This window comes from Bos indicus x Bos taurus, chromosome 23 (assembly GCF_003369695.1).
Source record: "Bos indicus x Bos taurus breed Angus x Brahman F1 hybrid chromosome 23, Bos_hybrid_MaternalHap_v2.0, whole genome shotgun sequence".
NCBI lineage: Eukaryota > Metazoa > Chordata > Mammalia > Artiodactyla > Bovidae > Bos > Bos indicus x Bos taurus.
Window position 1 is genome coordinate 16,548,659 of NC_040098.1, and position 18,935 is coordinate 16,567,593.

General features: G+C 58.3%; 1 protein-coding gene across 3 annotated transcripts; it reads left to right on the forward strand.

Moving 5' to 3' along the window:
* Positions 1-932: 932 nt before the first annotated feature.
* On the forward strand, positions 933-18,185 carry MDFI (MyoD family inhibitor). 3 transcript variants are annotated; one of them, XM_027524984.1, is made up of 5 exons: positions 933-1,167; positions 2,752-2,838; positions 10,046-10,231; positions 13,182-13,406; positions 17,355-18,185. In XM_027524984.1, exons 2-5 carry the CDS (start codon positions 2,763-2,765, stop codon positions 17,609-17,611), a joined length of 744 nt encoding a protein of 247 aa, XP_027380785.1. In that variant the 5' UTR covers positions 933-1,167; positions 2,752-2,762; the 3' UTR covers positions 17,612-18,185. The 3 variants fall into 3 exon arrangements, with proteins under 3 accessions (XP_027380785.1, XP_027380784.1, XP_027380786.1); XM_027524983.1 differs by lacking the exon at positions 933-1,167 and adding an exon at positions 2,420-2,612; XM_027524985.1 differs by lacking the exon at positions 933-1,167 and adding an exon at positions 2,426-2,612 and having other exon boundaries at positions 10,106-10,231.
* The last annotated feature ends 750 nt before the right edge of the window (positions 18,186-18,935 follow it).

Sequence of the window (18,935 nt, forward strand, 5' to 3'; positions counted from 1 at the left end):
AACTTTATTTATAAAAATAGGCAGCTGGCTGGCAGGGCTGTAATTTGCTGATTTGCTTTTTAATATCGAATTACAATGTATTTTATATTGGCACCTTCCCAAATTTCGCACCCCAGCAGAGTCTCCCAGTTACCTCATCCTAGTCCTGATCCTGGATAGCACTGAAACTATTAAGGTCCACATGGAGGGTCCCAGTGTGCGTTCCTCCTGAAGCTCAGAGAGGTAAAGGGACTTCCTAGGAGACCAGGTAGATGGTGGAATTGAGGTCTGGAACTGGAGTCCCATGCCAAGGCCCACCACCTGGTCATCACCCCATACTGTGTTTTGTCCTGGAATGCTGATTTTAATTAGTGGGTGTTTTTGTTTTCCCAACTTTTTATTCAAGTATAATACTCATATTAAAAAAAAAAAAGTACCTGCACTATAAATGTTCAGCTTGCTGAGTTTTCACACACTGAGCACACCTGTATAATCAGTATGTGGGATTAAATTTAAAGTCTGTTTTTACATTTCCAACAAACCAGACATATTACTTGGTGCTGGACCAGACAGTCAGGGGACTTCTGATCCCAAGCAGGTGATTTCAGACAGAGAGGCTGGGAGACTGGGCGGATCCAGAGTTTAGTGGCTGGGGATAGAGACTGAGAAGAGGGGTGTGTGTGTCGGGGGTGGGGGGGGGGGGGTTGGTTAATGGTGCAGGGCTGGGGTCTGCGCTTAGGGAGGGGCCGCACGTGCAGGAGAGGAGAGAGACAGTGGAGGCTGCCCTGGAGACAATGTCCACCCCCTGCTTACGTCCTTCCACTTCCAATCTTGGAGGCGGATGAGGCCAAGCTCCAGGGCCCAGGTAAACCGGTAAGAATGCTGCAGTCGCCAAGCCCCGCGGGTGCGTCCCGGTGACTCAGCCATTGCCAGGAAAGGGGAATCTGCCCCGCTCCCCAGAACTTCCAGACAGCAGCCTGATCCGGGCTGGCTCCCGGGGCTCCAGGCCGGGCTCCGCAGCAGGCAGCCCGGCCCCGGGAGTGGGACCCCTTCCTCCCCACCGGGGGGGCCCCCACTTCCGGCCGGAGGCACCTGGGCTTATCGCGGGGACGCTGCCTCTTGGTGGCGAGACCCCTGAGGGCCACAGTGGTCCTGGCTGCGACGGCGCCACGAGGACCTTTGAGCATCGTAAGTAGCGACTGAGGTGGGGCTGGGGAACACCGAGAAGAGGCCCTGGGTCCCTAGCTCGGCCCCCGCGTCCCAGCCCCGGTTTCAAGCCCGGGCTTGGAAGGCGGAACTGGGAGAACTGGCCTGGCGCCGCCGCCGCCTCCCTAATTGCTCACCGGCCCTCGTGGTGCGGAGCCCAGACGCGGCTCCCAGGCGTCCTCGGTCTAGCGCGGCCAGACGCCGTCACCCCAGCGGGCGGCCCCACCTGATCGTCTCCGGGCCCGCCCACCCCTCACCCGGTGGGCCGCAGGCTCCACGCCTCCCCCTTCCTCGGGGATCGGGTGCCAAGCTAGGTTCCCTGAACTAACCCCCACCCCCACCCCCACCACGACTGTCTGGTCGCAGCTCCTTCATACCCCCGCCCTGAGGAGGGATCCAGCTCAATTCCAGATGGGTAGCCCGGCTGCCCCTCCCCCAAACACCCCCCCCCCCCCCGCGCAGGGGCTCACTCCCTCCTCTTTCCCAAGCACCCCGCAATTTGGAAGGCCTCGGATTCCAGTGTGGAGCCAAATGAAGGGCTGAACTCCAGAACCTCTCTTAGCCTCCAAAGCCGGGTTTCTGACCCAAATTCCCACGTGCGGCTGGTGGGGGTGGGGGAATCAGGGATGCTGAGGGCTGCTCTTGGGACACGGGAGGCTCGAATGTCACCAACCGGATTTCCCGAAGGGGGTAGCTTCTGGCGGGGTGGGCACCCGGTCTGTGCCACAGGTTAGGACCGCGGGCGGGGACCGATGGGGTGGGCGAAGCGTGCCTGAGAAACTCGATCACTCCCCACCTTTGGGACAACGAGATTTGGGGGCCACAAATATTCAGACAATTGGCACGAGGTAGTTGTGATCACCGTGGTTTTTCTCTCTCTCTCGTTCTCTTGCTTTTCCCAAAACTTTTGCAGAGTTTAGCAGGCGAAGGGGAACTCGCGGCCCCCTTTGCAAGCTTCCCGGGGAGTTGGGCCTGGGAGCGGGGCGGAGATTTGGGGAGACTGGGGCCCAGCTCAGAGAGCGCGGAGGAAACGCGCGGAGCCGGCTTCCTGTGGGGGCTCCGGCCGCGGCGCCCCGCGGACAGACGTGTCCGGCCCAGGCAGCGCCTAGCCGGGCGCGGGGGAAGGGACGTGGTGGTGGGGGACGCCTGGGAAGGCGAGGAGGGGGCGGGGAGAGGGTGGGCCTAGAGGAGGGGAGGGAAGAGGAGAGGCGAGCCGGGGAGGAGCGAGGGGGCTGCAGGGAGAGGAGGCAGAAGCAAGGGGGCGAGAGGCGCGCGCTGGCGCCGAAATGCGAGAAAGGAGCGAGTGAGAGGGGAGGGGCGCGGAGAGGCCGAGTGGCCGCTGGGCTGGGGCGCCCGCGGCCGGTGCGCATGGCAGGCCCCGCGCGGTGATTCCCGCGAGGCGAGAGAGCGGCGCGCAGCTCACTTGAGTAAGTCAGTCCCGGACCGAGCCGGGAGGGGTGTGGGCGCGCGGCTACCGCCGGATCGCCCCCTGCCCCGGCCCCCTTTTCCCCGGCGCGCGCGCGCGGGGGACCTCCCGCCCCACCCGCTGAGCCTTGTTTCTCGTAGGTCCCGGGCCGATGTCCCAGGTGAGTGGCCAGCACCCCCCTCACTGCGACGCGCCCCATGGAGCCCCCAGCGCAGCCCCGGGCCCAGGTAGGAACCAGGGATGCAAAACAAGACCGGACGGGAGCATGGGTAGGCGGCTGGGGGAGGGCGGCTGGTATTTCTCCCCTCTCCTCTTTGAGAAGTGGGGAGACGGTTCGGGGGACCCTGAGTGGAGGTGGGGGCGAGAAATCTGGGTATCGGGGACCGGGTCCAAGGAGAGTGGAGGGCTGGGACGATGGGGGCAGGGCCCGAACGGAGGCAGCGGCCGCGCCAAGTTGGCTCCAACTCTCTCCACTCCCAACACCAGACACACACACACCGCAGTGTCTGTCTGTCCGTCTGGGATTTGTGTCCCAACCGTTTTTGCCCAGTGTGTAAATATTTATGGGGGCCTCAGGCAGAGGTGGGGGTGTCTGAGTCTTTCTCTCCTTCCCTTCCCCCATCCTAGCCGGAGCCTAGCGCTTCCCGAAAACTTTTGTCCACAGCAAGCGGCTGCAGGATCGGCCCCTCCCCTCCTTGCCATCTCCTCTCGTTCGCCTTCCTCCCCACCCGGGGCCTGGCCAGCCCCCGCCACTCCTACCCTGCTTGCACACACAGACACACACAGGCACACACACGCATACACACATACACAGAGTTTCTCCCCCGCCCCACCCCTCTCCTTCTCTCTCCCCGCTTCTCTATTTCAGGCACTCACCCCAACCAAGTGCCCACCACTCAAATGAACTGTCCCTTCCCCCAAATACAGGATCTGTAACCTTCCTGGAATTATTCCTGCAGGAGCCTACCCCCTCTCAGGGTTTGTGACTCCCTAAGGGGGCCTGGTAAGAAGGCAGGGGCCCTGGGGAGTCCTGGTGATGTGGCTCTCTGTCCACCTTCTCACCATACACATGTGCGCTGAGGTTCCCAGTGGACAGCAGGGACAGGGAGAAGTCAGGAACATCTAGGGTTTGTTGGGGAAGGCGGAAGGGTGGCGGGCAGGAGCACAGGCCCGGATGTCATGCCTTTAATCTCAGTTCTAGGTTAGTCTGATCATCTGCCTCCCTCTCACCCAGCCCCATTAGCCCTTTCGCCCCTCTTTGAGTCTCCAAATAATGGAGGTCTCATCCTGGACCTCTGACATGAACTTCCTGCATGGCCTTGGACAAGTTTCTTCCCTTCTATGGCCTCAGTCTGCACATCCACGCATAGGGACTGGTCTGCCCATTTGGAAAGACCCAAGTCTACCTGGTGTGGACGCTGGCCCTTTGGAGACCCAGGGTTGTGGAGGTGGGGATGGTGTCTAAAGTGGTGGGAGGGCAAGTGGCAGACGGCTGGCCAGGGGCCCGCACATACATGAAACCAACGTGTCTGCTCTGCATCCCGCCAGCCCTCAGACTGCCCCGCTGAATGTGGGGGCCCTGGAGTGGGGACTTCTGGGGTATAAACTCCTTCAGGAACTGGGCTCCTGGAGCCTGGGAGGAGAGCACGGGGCAGGGGCCTGGGAAGGTTCTTTCTCTCTCTTGCCCCTTCTCTCTTTCTCGGCCTCCTGATTCTCTGCCTCTCTCCCCGTCTCCCCTGCCTTCTTCCCTGGCTTATCCATCTTCTCTGTTCTCTCCTCCACTCCTTCCTTCCAAGACCCTCTCTACTGTGTGACCCGTTCCCGCCCCAGCATGGGGAGGAGAGGCTGAATGTGCTGGAGCCTGGAACCGGGACAAGGGCCAGGGTGGGCCACTGGGAGGGCTAAGTCCTGGGCTGTAACTTGAGGCCCAGCCCCAGCAAGCCCCCTCCCCAGCCTGGGCAGGGCCAGACAATGTGGCTTTCATAACACGAGAAGGCCTGGCTCTGCCGCTTTGGGAGATTGAGCCTGCTGCCCAGGAAGCCCAAACCGCAGGAGACCCAGCCAAAACCCCACAGACGCCTGAATCCGAGACCAGAATCCCCCACGCCCCTTGCTGAGCACTGACAGAACAGCAAGGCCACGGCGCTACCCCAGGGGGCCCTGCCTCCGGCAGGACCGCCAGGAACCAAGTCAGCCCCTCCCTCAGCCGCCCAGGATGCAAACGGGGAGCAAGGGGGCCCAGGGCAGCTCTGGTTGGGGGCTGGTGGCCAAGCCCCCACACCCTTGGCTCCCCCAGTGGCCTCCTCCTCCTCCAGCCCTGAGAGCCCCGGGAGCCTGGCTCCCTAACCCACAGCAAATTTCTGTCCAGCACTGGGGCGTCACATTCCTGCTCTTGGTTCTGAAGTGAGTTTCCTGGGGAATTGGAGCTTTTAGACCTAAAATAAAACCAGCTGGACCCAGCCTAACTGGTCAGCTCAGGCCCTCTCCAGTCCTTGTCCTGGTGGCCTGGGCCTGTGTCCCATGGGTCGCAGTGTGTATCAAGCAAGCCCACGTTCTTACTGTCGTGGTGCCAGGCACCAACCCCAATTCTCACCTGGTTCTCTCTCCTCCTCCCAACCTGGGGCATTCTAGACTCCAGAACTCAGTCCTCGCCATCAGACATTGGCTAAGTGCCACTGGGGGTGCAAAGATGACACTGACGTCGCCCCAGGCGAGAGCTGGGGAGGGCTGGTTGAGGACCCACGCTTCACTCCCAGTTACAGTTTACAGCAGGGAGCTCTGGGCGCTGAATCCTCAGGAAGTGGCCACTCCGAGGAGGGACTGTTGGCTCGAGGGTCAGGGTAGTCTTTCTGGAGGAAGAGGTGAACCTCCGGCTGGGTGGTGAAGGGTGATTGGATTTGGGGAGAGGGGAGGGGTAAGACCTTCTGATCCAGAGGGACAATAGAAGCCGGGATGGATTGGGCAGAAGGCCCAGTGGTGGCCTGGGACCACGGAGAGGTCAGTCGACCTGGAACACAGGATCCTGTCCATTGATTAGGTTGAAGGCATAGACTGAGGCCTTGAATACCAGGTCAAGGAGGGACTGGGATGAAGGTCTCCAGTCACTGCTCTCTGAGCAGATCAGATCCCTGCTGCCTCTTCAGAGATGGTCGGAGCTCCAGGGGAGAGGCTGGGCCCACTGTCCACAAAGACAGGGGAGTGGGCTTGGCTGGAGGAAGCAGGCATGGTAGCTCAAGGACGTGGGTCCTCTGGGCCCTTTCCAGGCGTGGGCTGAACCCATCCCACCTGGAAGAGGTCCCCCCAACCCCCTCTCGGTCCAGGAATGGCAAGCAAAGGGAGCACACAGGGTCCGGCTGAAGCTTGAGGCTTTCCGTTTCCCTCTCGGGCTTATGGATTTAAACGTGACCTTTCCACCCTCTTCTGGGGCTGTCTTTCCAGAACTCAAGGCATTATCCTGTGCCAAGGATGAGAGTATATCGAGGCATAGGGGCCCTTGCCTTTCTGCATGTCTCCTTTGGAGACTCTTGAGAGAGGTACAGGACTGGGGCTTCTGCTCAGAGATGCCCACCGCATGGCTGGCTCCCAGTATACAATTATCTTATTTTTAATTTATTATTATTGTTATTATTTTGGCTGCATCTCAAGACATATCGGAGGTGCAGAGTCCTAACCACTGGAGTGAGTGAGTGATAGTCACTCAGTCATGTCTGACCCTTTGCAACCCCATGGAGTACAGCCTACCAGTCTCCTCGGTCCATGGAATTCTTCAGGCAAGAATACTGGAGTGGGTTGCCATTTCCTGGGAATTACCCCTGTGCACATTAGAAAAAAGTGGCTATTTGATCAGATGGGGCAGATGTACCTGTGGGTGAGCAGATGGCACCTCCAGGGAGGGCAGGACCCCAACCAGGGATTCTCACACCACCCCCACCCTGGGCAGGTGCCTTCATGCCTAGCAACTTAAGCTGCTTGTCCACCCAGTGGCCCTTGGCCTTTGCTGGCCTCCCCACCCTCCAGAAGTTTCTCCTTAGAGACGTTCTCCCCTCTGGGGCCGAGCAGAGGTCTCCTGGTCCCAAGAAGCAAAACTAGGGTCTTTCGGCCTCTTGATGGTTGACCCCGTGGGCCCCACCTCTTATCTGGGTTTGCTGCCCCGTGTGCTCGCGGTGAGAGCTGTTTTTGGTCCAGCGTCTTGGCGTCGCGGCCCCCGGTCCATGCGTCATCCACAGACAGGTTTCCCCGGCACTTCTTGCTCCTCAGCCTGCTCCCCATCTCTGTGCCGTCTGCAGTTTCCTCTTCTGCCCTCAGGGTTTCTCCTTCAGCGTCTGCTGGGTCCCCTCCGCTGCCCTCTGGCTCCAAGAGGTCTGTCTGTCTGTGTTTCCAGGTCAAGATAACTGGACTGGATTTACTTTCCTCCCTGGTTTCCTTCCAAGGTCTGATGCTCACCCCAGAATGGCAGGCTTCCTGCAGGAGGGGCCTCCTCAGAACCTCGTCTGGGCTCTCTGTAATTTCCTGTTCCCACCAGATTCAAGGTCACCAGCCCTGTAGGTGACTGTCAGGAGAGACTGCCCAGAGTGTGGCAGTCAACATGTCGGGGAGGAGGGCCGGGGTGGGGACCCGTCTCCTAATCCTGCTTTCTCAATTTCCTCCCTCTCCAACCCTGGGGGCCCAAGAGAGCTGCAGGCTCGGCTCCTTCCCTTCCAAGAGCGACAGTGTCACCGCTGTGTGCCCTGGTGACCTCAGGAGAAAGCCTGGGACGTGACCACAAGGCCCGCCACGCAGTTACTCTATCTTCCCTCGTTCATACCGCAGCTGTTCACGCTGGGGTCTGCTGCTGGTCTCAGAACCTCCTTTCCCCTTTCTTTGCTGACTGACTGATTATTCAAGACCCGATATGGGCATTGCCTTCTCCAAGAAGCCTCCTAGACTTGCACACACACACATACACACACACACCACACCCCGGGGATGAGTGCCCATCTTCTCTGCTTCCACAGTCCTTAGCTGCACCTGCTGTAACCCCTGCCCTTCAGTTTGTGAGACTGTCACCCACCCCCACCCCAACAGAGGGCTCCTGGGTCAGTGACCTGGTCTTTCTCACTGTGGTCCACCCAGTGCTTGACGTGTTGGGGGGGTGTGTCGTCGCTGTCACAGCAAACAGCACAGGAAGGAAGGAGGAAAGGAAGGAAGGGAGAGGAGAGAGGTCAGGCAGGGGACGGGCGGGGGAAGCGTATGGGAGTGGCCCCCTGCATGCCAGGTACCGCTGAGGGTTTCATTTACTCTTTGAAACCCTGAGGGACAAGCATGCTTGTCCCCTTTTCATGCAAGGCGACCTAAGTCCTAGTAACTCGCCCAAGCTGGTATCCGGTAAAAACCAGGGCTTGGGTCTTCCAGCTCCTGGCTTGGGCCTCTGTCATTACAGGCTTGGGAGGGTCAGCACTCCCACTTCCGGGCTCTGGCAGGACGCCTCTGGGGCCAGAGGCTGGAGCTGGGCAGCCCCCTCCCTTCCTGGGAACTAGAACTCAAGCTGTGAGCCTCCCTCTCAGCTTGGTCTTGGCCTCCAGCCTCCCCTCTGCTCCGCTATAGATCAGCCTCCACCACTAGGCGGGCAATCTGGCTCCCCCTTGGGGGTCATCTCTGCTCCCCTGCTCCCCCTAGGCCCAGCAGAAAAAACACTTGTCCTCCTATTAACCTATTAGCCAGGTGGTGAGAGGAGCTTAAGGAATGGATGGGGCTGGAGGAACCCACCCCCTGCCTCCCTGGGCACCAGGAGGGGTTCCCAGCACATAACTGCCACACTTCAGGGGTGGCTGAAGCCCCAGTGCTCCCTCCTCCCTGTCCCAGCTCCCAGCTCCAGGCAGGGCCAGTGGTTTCCCCAGACAGGTTGGAGCATGCCTGCTGCTCTCTGTGCAACCTCCATGGGGCCCCTGGAGCCCCCACCCCCTGGCCATGGGAGACCAGAGTCTTTGGAACAAGGATCATCCAGGGGTCTCTGAGCCCCTGGATCGTCCCCTGCCCTCCAGATGCTCCCACCCCCTTGACCTGCGTGCCCAACCTGAATTGCTCCCTCTTATATCTCCCCGCCCCATCCTCCCCTGCCCTCATTTGCAGACAGCTCAGAGAAAGACCCCGTCCCTAAGGCCACCTGTGCTCTGTGGTCGGCTCCACTGCTGTCTCTAAGACTGGCCTTTGTCTCTGTCCCTGCGGGTGTGTGTGTCTCGTGATCTCTCCGTGGTGTGGACGGATGGGCGCCGACCTCTTACTGTCTGGATTTCATCACCCTTTCTCGTCATCTTTCTCTGTGGCTCCCTGTGTGGCTCTCCCCTCTCTGAGCCCTTCGGTCTCTGTTTCCATCTCCCCTGCTCCCATCATGGCTTGAGGAAAGGGGCACCCTCTAGGGGTGCCCCTGTCATTCCCACTGCACAACCTGGGGGTTGATGGGAGGCCCAGGCTGCACCCCGTCATTGCCCCACCTCGGCCCCTGGCCCCGTGACCCCAGGCCTCACTTTGTCCTGTTCACCCTCAGGCTTTCCCATGCCCGGTCACCTTTCTGCCTCCCGGTGCCACCTCCCAGCCCCCAGAACTTTCCTCCCCTGGGCCCAGCCGGCCCTGGTCCTGCTGCCTCAGGAACTGTGGGTTTGAAGGTGGCTCCAAGTCTGCCTTCCGCCCACCCTGGACAGAGGGACCGAGCCACTAACTGTAATTACATGTGGCTGCCGGCCGCCTCTTCCAGCCCTCTTGGGCCGTCTCCCTGTCTCTCTTCCTGCCTGGAGCCCCTCCGCCTCACCCCAGGCTTCTCAGACTCTTTCTCGTGCTATCGTCCTCTCTCTCTGCCCTGGTTTCTCACCGTTTCTCCATCTGTATATTGCTCCCTCTCCATCGCTTCTGCCTCTGCCCTCGTCTTTATCTTTCTCTCCATCACTGACTTTGTCTTAGTTGCTTGCCTGCCCTGGGCTGTCTGTCACTGGGCGTCTAAGTGCCCGGTCTCTCGAGTTCTGATGCACTGTCTCTCTTCGCTTCTGCCTTTCACATCCTTTTGATTCTTTCTCTCTGCACGTCGCTCTGGATGCCTGTTCCTATCTCCCCGTCACTGTACATCTGTTCTCTCCTGCACTGTGTCTCTGCCTCCTTCCCCCACTTTCCTTTGTACTGTGCATCTCTGGCCCCCTCCCTGACCACACACACACACACACACACACACACACACACACACACACACACTTCCACGTGCACACACCCTTGCTCGCTCATGGGCTGTGGTTTGAGACCTTTCTATTTTAGAGGCTGGCACCGTTACCAGATAGGGTAAGGGCTGGGTAACTGGTACAGAGACCAAGAATGAGGGCTCAGGGCATTCTGGGCCGTGGGGAGGGGACCAGGGCTGGGCCAGCTGGAGGGCACCAGAAGGATGTCCCTCAGTCGTCTGCTTTTTTCTAGCCCAGACCCCATCCCTCCTTCCTGGGCTGGAGGTAGTGACCGGATCCGCTCACCCCGCAGAGGCAGCGCTTGAGGAGGGCTCCCTGGAGGAAGCAGCGGCACCCCCCATGACCCAAGGCAATGACCCTGAGGCCCCCCAGACCCTGGACAGCACTGACCTCGATGTCCCCATAGAAGCTGTGACATGTGAGTCCTAGGGGTCCGGGGTTTGGGTGGCAATACGTGGGGGTCACTCTAGGGAATCCAAAACAGATGGGCTTTGTGTGCCTACGGGAGCCTAGCCTGGGCCAGGACTTTGAGGTGTGGGCAATGGAAGGGTGTAAGACATTGTCATTGTCCTTGCTGTCTAGGAGGACATCCACATCATTTCTATCCACAAAATGATTTGGATAAAATTAGTTCAGAATGAGTGTGGACAGGCTGCAGGCAGCCTCATTCTGTGGTTCAGAACGAGAGCACGTGCAGTCTGCGGAGGGGGGCTGGGGCTCGGGAGCAGGAAACCGGAGCCCGAGGCAGCCCAGCTTTCGGGGTGTCAAGAGCAAAATGGCAGGAGAGACACTTCTAGTGGAGCAACTAGAAAGGAGCAAAACTCAGCTGTGTTCCTGGGTTTGGCTCCATGTCTCCGAGGAGGTCCCGGAGGGGGAGAATTTACCACCATCACCCTCAAAAGCAGGGGAAGGGGCTTCCAAAATCATTTTGTAATTGCCAATAAGATCAGCAAAATCTATGGGACACATTGGTACTTTTCAACTTTCTTTTTCTGTATGAGCTCTCAGACTCTCCAAATCAGCCTGTAGTGAGGCAGCCAGATAGCTCTTGACAAGCCCATTTTACAGATGAGGAAACTGAGGCTCCCTCACCCTGGACACAGACTGGGGAGCTCAGGTCTCCAGCCCCAGGGCTGTGTCCTGTGCCTGCCTGCCCTGCTGGCATGGCAGAGTCGTGGAGCCACTTTCAGGCAGGGCATTTGGGGTAAGCTGGACACCCTGGAAGTCGGGGTTACTAAATCCTACTAGCACACTGTCCTCGAGACACACCCACCAGCAGGACCCAGAGAAAGAGGTAAACGCCGTGGCCATGGAGGAGAGGGCCTGGAAGGGACAGACGCTCCTATGTCCATGGGCCCTGGGTGTTTGCTCTGTGACTCAGCCCCCACGGCCATGGCCACAGGCAAGCTCTGTGTCCGCCCAAATCTCCCGGGGCCCTCAGCTCACCACACGCCCCCGCCCTCTGGTCACTGTGCCTGTGTTTAGGCAGCAGGGCAGAGGGCACCAAAGCTGGCCAAGGACTCAGCACAGTCATCCCCCCACCCCGCCACCCCGGCCGTGGAGCCCAGAGGTCGGGGCAGGATGATTCAGGCCTGGCCACTTCCCATGGCCTTACCCCTGTTTACCCAGATGCAGGGACCAGCCGCTGCTCAGGGCCAAAGGTTCCCAGTGTGGCTCTGTCTCCCATCCTTGCCCTGACCCGCCCCCCGCCCCCAAGCTTGTCCTCAGCTCCTTTCTGTCAATCGCCATCTCCTTCCCACTCCACTGCCTAGCTGTGGAAGCTCTGGCAAGTTTTACCCTCTCTGGGCCTTGGTTTTTTCATCTATGAAATGGGCTAGTAACAGTAGTTCTGTTTGACACGTAACGAAATTATTACACATAGGACTCTCAGCACTGTATCTGGTACCTCATCACAGCTCAAAACATGTTGGCTACTAATTTCAAGAGTAGTGACGGTTGTGGTAGTAGCAATTCATTCCTCAGCCCTTTGTCTCCCAACTTCTGCCCCACTCCACGCCCCTCTGCCCTTGGAGCCCCACCTTTTAGCCTCCAGGCTGATCCTACCTATGACCCTTATCTGTGTGACCTTGAACAAGTTTCTATACATCTCTGGGACTCAGTTTCCTCATCTGTAAAAGGATACCGCCCCATAGCAATAGAGAGAACAATTCGCACCCCAAGTGCTCCAAACAGTGCCAGCGTGCCGTGGGTGCCCGGCGAAGTGCTCCCACCATTACTAGAAGGCCCAGTACCCCCAGTCAGGCCCCCTTCTGTCCCCTCAGCCTCCAACACCCCCCACCACCCCCTGACATCTCCTGCCACAATCCAGACCCAGAGATTTGGCCTGGAGGGACCTGGGGATCCAGACCCCAGGGCCAGAGAGAAGGAAGCGCCCCAAATTTATACATTTACTGAGGGTCCTCAGGGCCAGAGGATCCCACCCAGGAGTCAGGGGCCCTGAGCAGAGGGGTCCTTGAACTCTTGTGACCCCTTCTCAGACTTCTGCCCTGACACACAGACACACACACACACGTGCATACACCTGCCTTCATCTCTTGGGGACAGAACCGTACCATCCAAGTGGGCAAACCTGAGTGAGGTGAGGCAAGGAACCAGGTGCTGGCATGCTCTCCAGGACCGTTTTCCCCGCACCCCACTAATAAGCTGGCTTGGTCCCTCAGTCTGGGATGGGGACCCAGGGTTCCTGGCTTCTGAGGTCTCCCTGCTGGCTTCCCTCTTCCCTCTCCCGCTCCCCACCTGGACCCCAAGGGCCGCTCAACAAACTTTCTTCCAGCGGGGGCAGGGGAGCTGGGGGTGGAAGGAGCAGGAGGTGGGGGGGCTGCTGTGAGGAGCCCCCCTGGATTCCAGGGCCAGGCGTTCATCTCCAAACAGATGTTTCCAATGAATCACCCGGCACTCGAAGGGCAGAAGCAGCTGGGGGCTTGGCAGGGGCCGAGGTGATGGTTAACTACTTCCGTGCTGCCCCTCCTCCTCTCTCCGCTACCACTGTCGCCAAAATCCCCAGACCCCAAGAGCAGGAGAGTGGATTTCACATGGGATAAGAAGGTGGGGTGCAGGCCCCTGCGCTTCTCCCCTTGCCTGCACCTCTGTCTATTCTCGAATGACCCCTGGCCTGGAAGTCAGGGGCCAGGCTCCACTTGGAGGCTATTCTGTGATGCGCCTCTGGGCAAGTCAGTTCTGCTCTCTGGGCCTCGGTTTCCTCATCTGCAAAAATGCAGATCAGCTAGGTAAACTGGGGTGTGTCTAGGAGCGAAGCCAGCAGGAGTTGAGCAGAGCCCTGGGAGACTGTCCCGGCCACCCCATCCCCCACCTTCTCCTCCATCGCCCTTTTCTCATGGTCTCTCTAGGCCAGCCCCAGGGGAACCCCTTGGACTGCACCCCACTAGTGGCGAATGGCTCTGGCCACCCCTCGGAGCTGGGCGGCGCCAGGCGGACGGGGAACGGTGCCCTGGGTGGCCCCAAGGCCCACCGGAAGTTGCAGACGCACCCATCTCTCGCTAGCCAGGGCAGCAAGAAGAGCAAGGGCAGCACCAAGTCCGCTGCCTCCCAGATTCCCCTCCAGGCGCAGGAAGGTAAGCACCCCACTCTGCGTCCCCCAGAGAGAAGCCTCCAGAAGTCTGATGCAGGGAGCGGCAGCAGCATCTTTACTAGGTTGCTTAGAAGTGTGGCACCCTATCCCCACGCCAGGCCCTCAAGGTCCAAACCTCTGGGTGGGGCCCAGGAGTCTAGATTTTAACAAGCTCTCCAGGGAATCTGATGCAAGACAGAGAACCTTGCAGAGGACACTTGGGTAAAGTGAGACACATCTGAGCTCTCAAGACCACCCCTTCTCGTCCCTCCTCTCTCAGAGTTGCTGTAACAGAGAATGGAACCATCTGGGCTGGTCCAACCAAAGCCACCCCATTTCTGGAAACAGAAATTTTCCTTGAGCTATGGACCATTTGCCTAGTGAGAGCACAATAGCAGAATAAAATGATGCACCATCAGATGCTTAACTGGGGGGAAGGTGGGGGTGCAAAGTGCAGTGGGAGGTCAGAGCACCTGGATACACCCGCGGTTGTTCCTGCTGCACAGAGGTCCTCTGGGGGGCTGCCCTGGGCAATCAGGTCCCCCGCCCCACAGGCATGAGTTCAGCAAGGTGACGGCTGCCTGTAACCCAGTGATGCTTGACCTTAACCCCAGAACTTTTAAGTAGTTTCTCTCCATGTTGGGAGACTGGCTGGTCCTCTGCAGACAGAATTCAGTGTACACCTGAAATCAGTGTACAGAACTCAGTGTACACCTGAATTCAGTGTACAGAACTCAGTGTACACCTGAAATCAGTGTACAGAACTCAGTGTACACCTGAAATCAGTGTACAGAATTCAGTGTACACCTGAAATCAGTGTACAGAATCCAGTGTACAGAATTCAGTGTACAGAATTCAGTGTACACCTGAATTCAGCGTACAGAATTCAGTGTACACCTGAAATCAGTGTACAGAATTCAGTGTACACCTGAAATCAGCGTACAGAATTCAGTGTACACCTGAAATCAGTGTACAGAATCCAGTGTACAGAATTCAGTGTACAGAATTCAGTGTACACCTGAATTCAGCGTACGGAATTCAGTGTACACCTGAAATCAGTGTACAGAATTCAGTGTACACCTGAAATCAGTGTACAGAATTCAGTGTACACCTGAAATCAGTGTACAGAATTCAGTGTACACCTTTGCACATGACATGTTCATAACTTTCACCCTTCCCCCCAGAGCAGATTATGCCCAAGAACCTTATTTATGAAGGGGATATTCGTACATTTAAAGCGAACAGGAAGGCATTCCTTCGTGGTCCAGTGGCTAAGACTCCATGCTCCCAATGCAAGGGGCCTGGGTTTGATTCCTGGTCGGGGAATACCACAAAGAAGACTCAGCACAGCCAAATAAATAAATATGTTTTAAAATGAAACAAAGTTAACAGAGCATGACCTGTGAGCCAGGCACTGTGCTGTGTGCAGGGTACCCAGGAGATGGTTTCATAAAGCTTTCATGAGAGGCACAAACAGGTCATCTCACCCTGCGATACGATAAATGAGGAGTGATAAAGCGAACACAGGGATGCCCACACCAGCGCCGAAAACGGGAGGGGAGTCTGGGAAGGCTCTGGAGGTGTCCGAGCAAGCCTTAAAGGACCAGTAGGAGGATCCGGCCAGGGTGTGTTAGCACGGAGGTGAGAACTGGCTCATGTGGCTAGTTGATGAAGTTCCAGGGGAGGAATGGTGAGAGGTGAGACTCCTAGTGGGGCTTTCAGGTGGTGCTAATGGTAAAGAACCCACCTGCCAACTCAAAAGACCTAAGGGATATGGGTTCGAACCCTGGGTAGGGAGAAGCCCCTGGAGGATGGCATGGCAATCCACTCCAGTATTCTTGCCTAGAGAATGCCACGGACAGAGGAGCCTGGCAGGCTACAGTTTATAAGGTCGCAAAAGATTCCCTGTACACAGGACCTGGGTGTGGGCATCAGAGCTTCCGTGGCAGTGTGAGACTCCCACTGGACCAGCAGCCTGTACCAGGGGCCCGCCTGGTCAGGGGAACCGGACACAGCCTATGGCCTGGCCCCTGGGAGGAGTGCCAGCCAAGCACCCTGGCCACACGCTGAGCAGTTCAGAGCCTGGGCTGCTGAGCCAGCGCCGCCACGTCGGGCTGGATGCCCAAGGGCGGGAGCCCACGTTCATTCCCTCCCTTATATTTATTTACTCAGCACCCGCAGTGTGCCAGTGTTGGGCGCCCTCCCTTTTGATGCTGGTACTCTAGTAGGTGGCAGAGCTGTGGAAGCCATGGAAGGTGATGAGTTCTAGGCAGGGAGGCAGAGCAGGCCTGCGGGAGGGGACGGGGGTGCGGGGGTCAGGTGGGCAGCTTGCGGTATTGAAGAGGATTCTGGAGGAAGGCTTCACCGAGGGGAGACATTTGAAGAAGGAGAGATAGAGTGAGCGGAGCAGGTTTCTGGGGCCAGAGCGCTGAGAGAACAAGGGGGCCGTGCCTGCAGGATGGGGAGCAGCCAGTGTGGCCACGGCGGAGTGATGGGAGAGGGGCCTCGGGGGTCACTGAGCACCCTGGGCTTTTCCTCCCAGGGAAGTGGAACCTGCTAGAGGGTCCTGAGGGCGGGAAGGATGGAATCCAACAGAAGTCTTTCAAGGGTCCTCTGGCCTCCGTGTGAATGCAGGGGTGGCCAGAGGCAGGGAGTGAGTAAGGATGCTGTCACTGGGCAAGAGCTGAGCAGGGTGGTAGGATTCCTCATAGATTATTTATTTATTTCACTTTTGTCTGTGCTGGGTCTTCACTGCTGTGCTCGGTCTTTCTCTAGTTGTAGAGAGCGGGGTCTGCTCTCTAGTCACAATCTGCAGGCTTCTCATTGCTTCTCTTGTTGCGAAGCAGGGCTCTAAGGCACGTGGGCTCGGCAGCTGCAATTCCCAGGCTCCAGGGCACAAGCTCAGTAGTTGTGGTCCATGGGCTTAGTTGCTCCACAGCATGTGGGATCTTTCTGGACCAAGGATCCAACCAGTATCCCCTGCATTGGCAGGTGAATTCTTGACCACTGGACCACCAGGGAAGTCCCTGGATTGGTTTTGAAGAGACTTCTCAGAGCCTCCGTTTCTTCATCTGTATTGAGGGGTTGACACAGCCCCACCTCAAGGAGTTGTTACAAGTTTCACTTCAGTTCAGTTCAGTTCAGTCACTCAGTCGTGTCTGATTCTTTGCGACCCCATGAATTGCAGCACGCCAGGCCTCCCTGCCCATCACCAACTCCCGGAGTTCACTCAGACACAGGTCCATCGAGTCAGTGATGCCATCCAGCCATCTCATCCTCTGTCGTCCCCTTCTCCTCCTGCCCCCAACCTCATCCTCTGTCGTCTCCTTCTCCTCCTGCCCCCAGTCCCTCCCAGCATCAGAGTCTTTTCCAATGAGTCAACTCTTCACATGAGGTGGCCAAAGTATTGGAGTTTCAGCTTTAGCATCATTCCTTCCAAAGAAATCCCAGGGCTGATCTCCTTCAGAATGGACTAGTTGGATCTCCTTGCAGTCCAAGGGACTCTCAAGAGTCTTCTCCAACACCACAGTTCAAAAGCATCAATTCTTCGGCGCTCAGCTTTCTTCCAACTCTCACATCCATACATGACCACCGGAAAAACCATAGCCTTGACTAGACGGACCTTTGTTGGCAAAGTAATGTCTCTGCTTTTCAATATTCTATCTAGGTTGGTCATAACTTTCCTTGAGTTTAATTCCTGCACAACACTTAGAACAGGGTCTGGAACATACCCATCCTGGGTATGTTCATGAAATAGATAAATGACCGAGGGAGTTGGTCCCTCGGAAGCAGGGACTCGGGATCTAGGCTGCTGGGTTTCAGACCCTCACTCCCTGTGACTTCCCTGTGCCTTGGGGTCACCTGGAAGGTGGGTCCCCATTTCCCGGTACCCAGGGAGGGTTGCACGAACGTCATTCCTCACCGAGTGAGCCCCCGGCCCTCTCGCCCTCAGACTGCTGTGTCCACTGCATCTTGTCCTGCCTGTTCTGCGAGTTCCTGACGCTGTGCAACCTGGTCCTGGACTGCGCCACATGCGGCTCCTGCAGCTCCGAGGACTCATGCCTCTGCTGCTGCTGCTGCGGCTCCGGCGAGTGTGCCGACTGTGACCTGCCCTGCGACCTGGACTGCGGCATCCTGGACGCCTGCTGCGAGTCGGCCGACTGCCTGGAGATCTGCATGGAGTGCTGCGGCCTCTGCTTCTCCTCCTGACCCCTGCACGCTCTGGAGGCCGCCCCGTGTCCCTGGCTGTCACCCCAGGCTGCGCCGCCCCCTCCCCCTGGGCCCTTCCCATCCGCCCTGCACCCTCCTGGAACCCCAGCCCGGTGAGAGGGGGAGCCGGTCCTCCTTCCCGGTTTCCCAGGACCTAGTGGGGGCGACGGGAGGGGGGACGGCTCCTGGATCAGCTGCCAGGGCTGCCGAACACTGTGAAAGTTGGGGGAGGGACAGGGGCATGGGGGAGGCTGGGGCGGGGCTGTGCACTCCTCTACCTCTCACTGCCCCTGTGCCTGCCTCCCCTGCCCCCATCCCAGGCTTCGAGAACAGCAAAATGTGAAAAGAAACACATCCCACCCGACCTCAGCCAAACCCCTCCCCCGTCCCCTCCTGGGGTCTTGGTGGGGGGACCTGACCCACACAGTGACCCCGGAGGGCAGGGCTGGCCTTGGGCCCAGGGTGGGGTAGGAGGGGGGAACGGTATAGAAAAGACTGGAAGGGGAGAGGGAGGGAATGGAGGGTGGGTCCGTTCTGTTTGTTGCTGTAAATAAAGATGTATGTCCATCTCAGATTTCCTCAGGACTCATGAGTAACAGCCTCGGACCAGGACTCTCAAAAGCAAACACTCCCACAGCCCTCCCCCGACCCTCCCAAATGAATAGGGCTTTCCTGGCTTCTGGGCCCCCCGCCCTTGTTTCATGCCTACCCCTGAGGGAAGGAAGGAAGAGGGGTACCCACTCCCCACCTTTATTTCTCTCTTCTGGCCAAAGGGATGGAGAAGCCCAGACAGGGAAGAGTTAACCCTTGGCATAGAATTAATTAACAGCAGATGTGTTCAGGTTTTGATTAATTAATCTCCTGCTGACTCCAGTTTCTCGAAGCCATGATGGCTTGAAGGCATAGGGTGACGCCTGTGTCAGTGGCTGAGCCGTGCCTGGGGAGGGGGCAACCAGTGCGGCTCTGGAACACGTTTGTGGCCTGAGTGGGTTTCACGTGGCCCAGCTGCAGTTGACCCCCTGATTGCCAGGGGGCTGAGATTGAAGAAAGTTGTCAGGACTAGTGGGAGCCTCAGAGGCCACGTTCCAGGGCCCTTGGTGCGGGGTAGGGGTTGGGAGTTGGAGGGGGAAGACCTGAGCACTGAGGCTGAGCGTAGGGAGGGCTGCCTGGACCAAGCCCTCTTCCACCCGGTCCTGGACCTGGGGGGAACCAGGACAGGTTCAGGGTGAGTGAGAGGACGTCTCGTGGTTGGCCTTGGATTGTCCTGAGAAGACGTGGCCGAAGAAGCCCTTGAAAGATGGAGACCTCCTGGGAAACTGGCGGG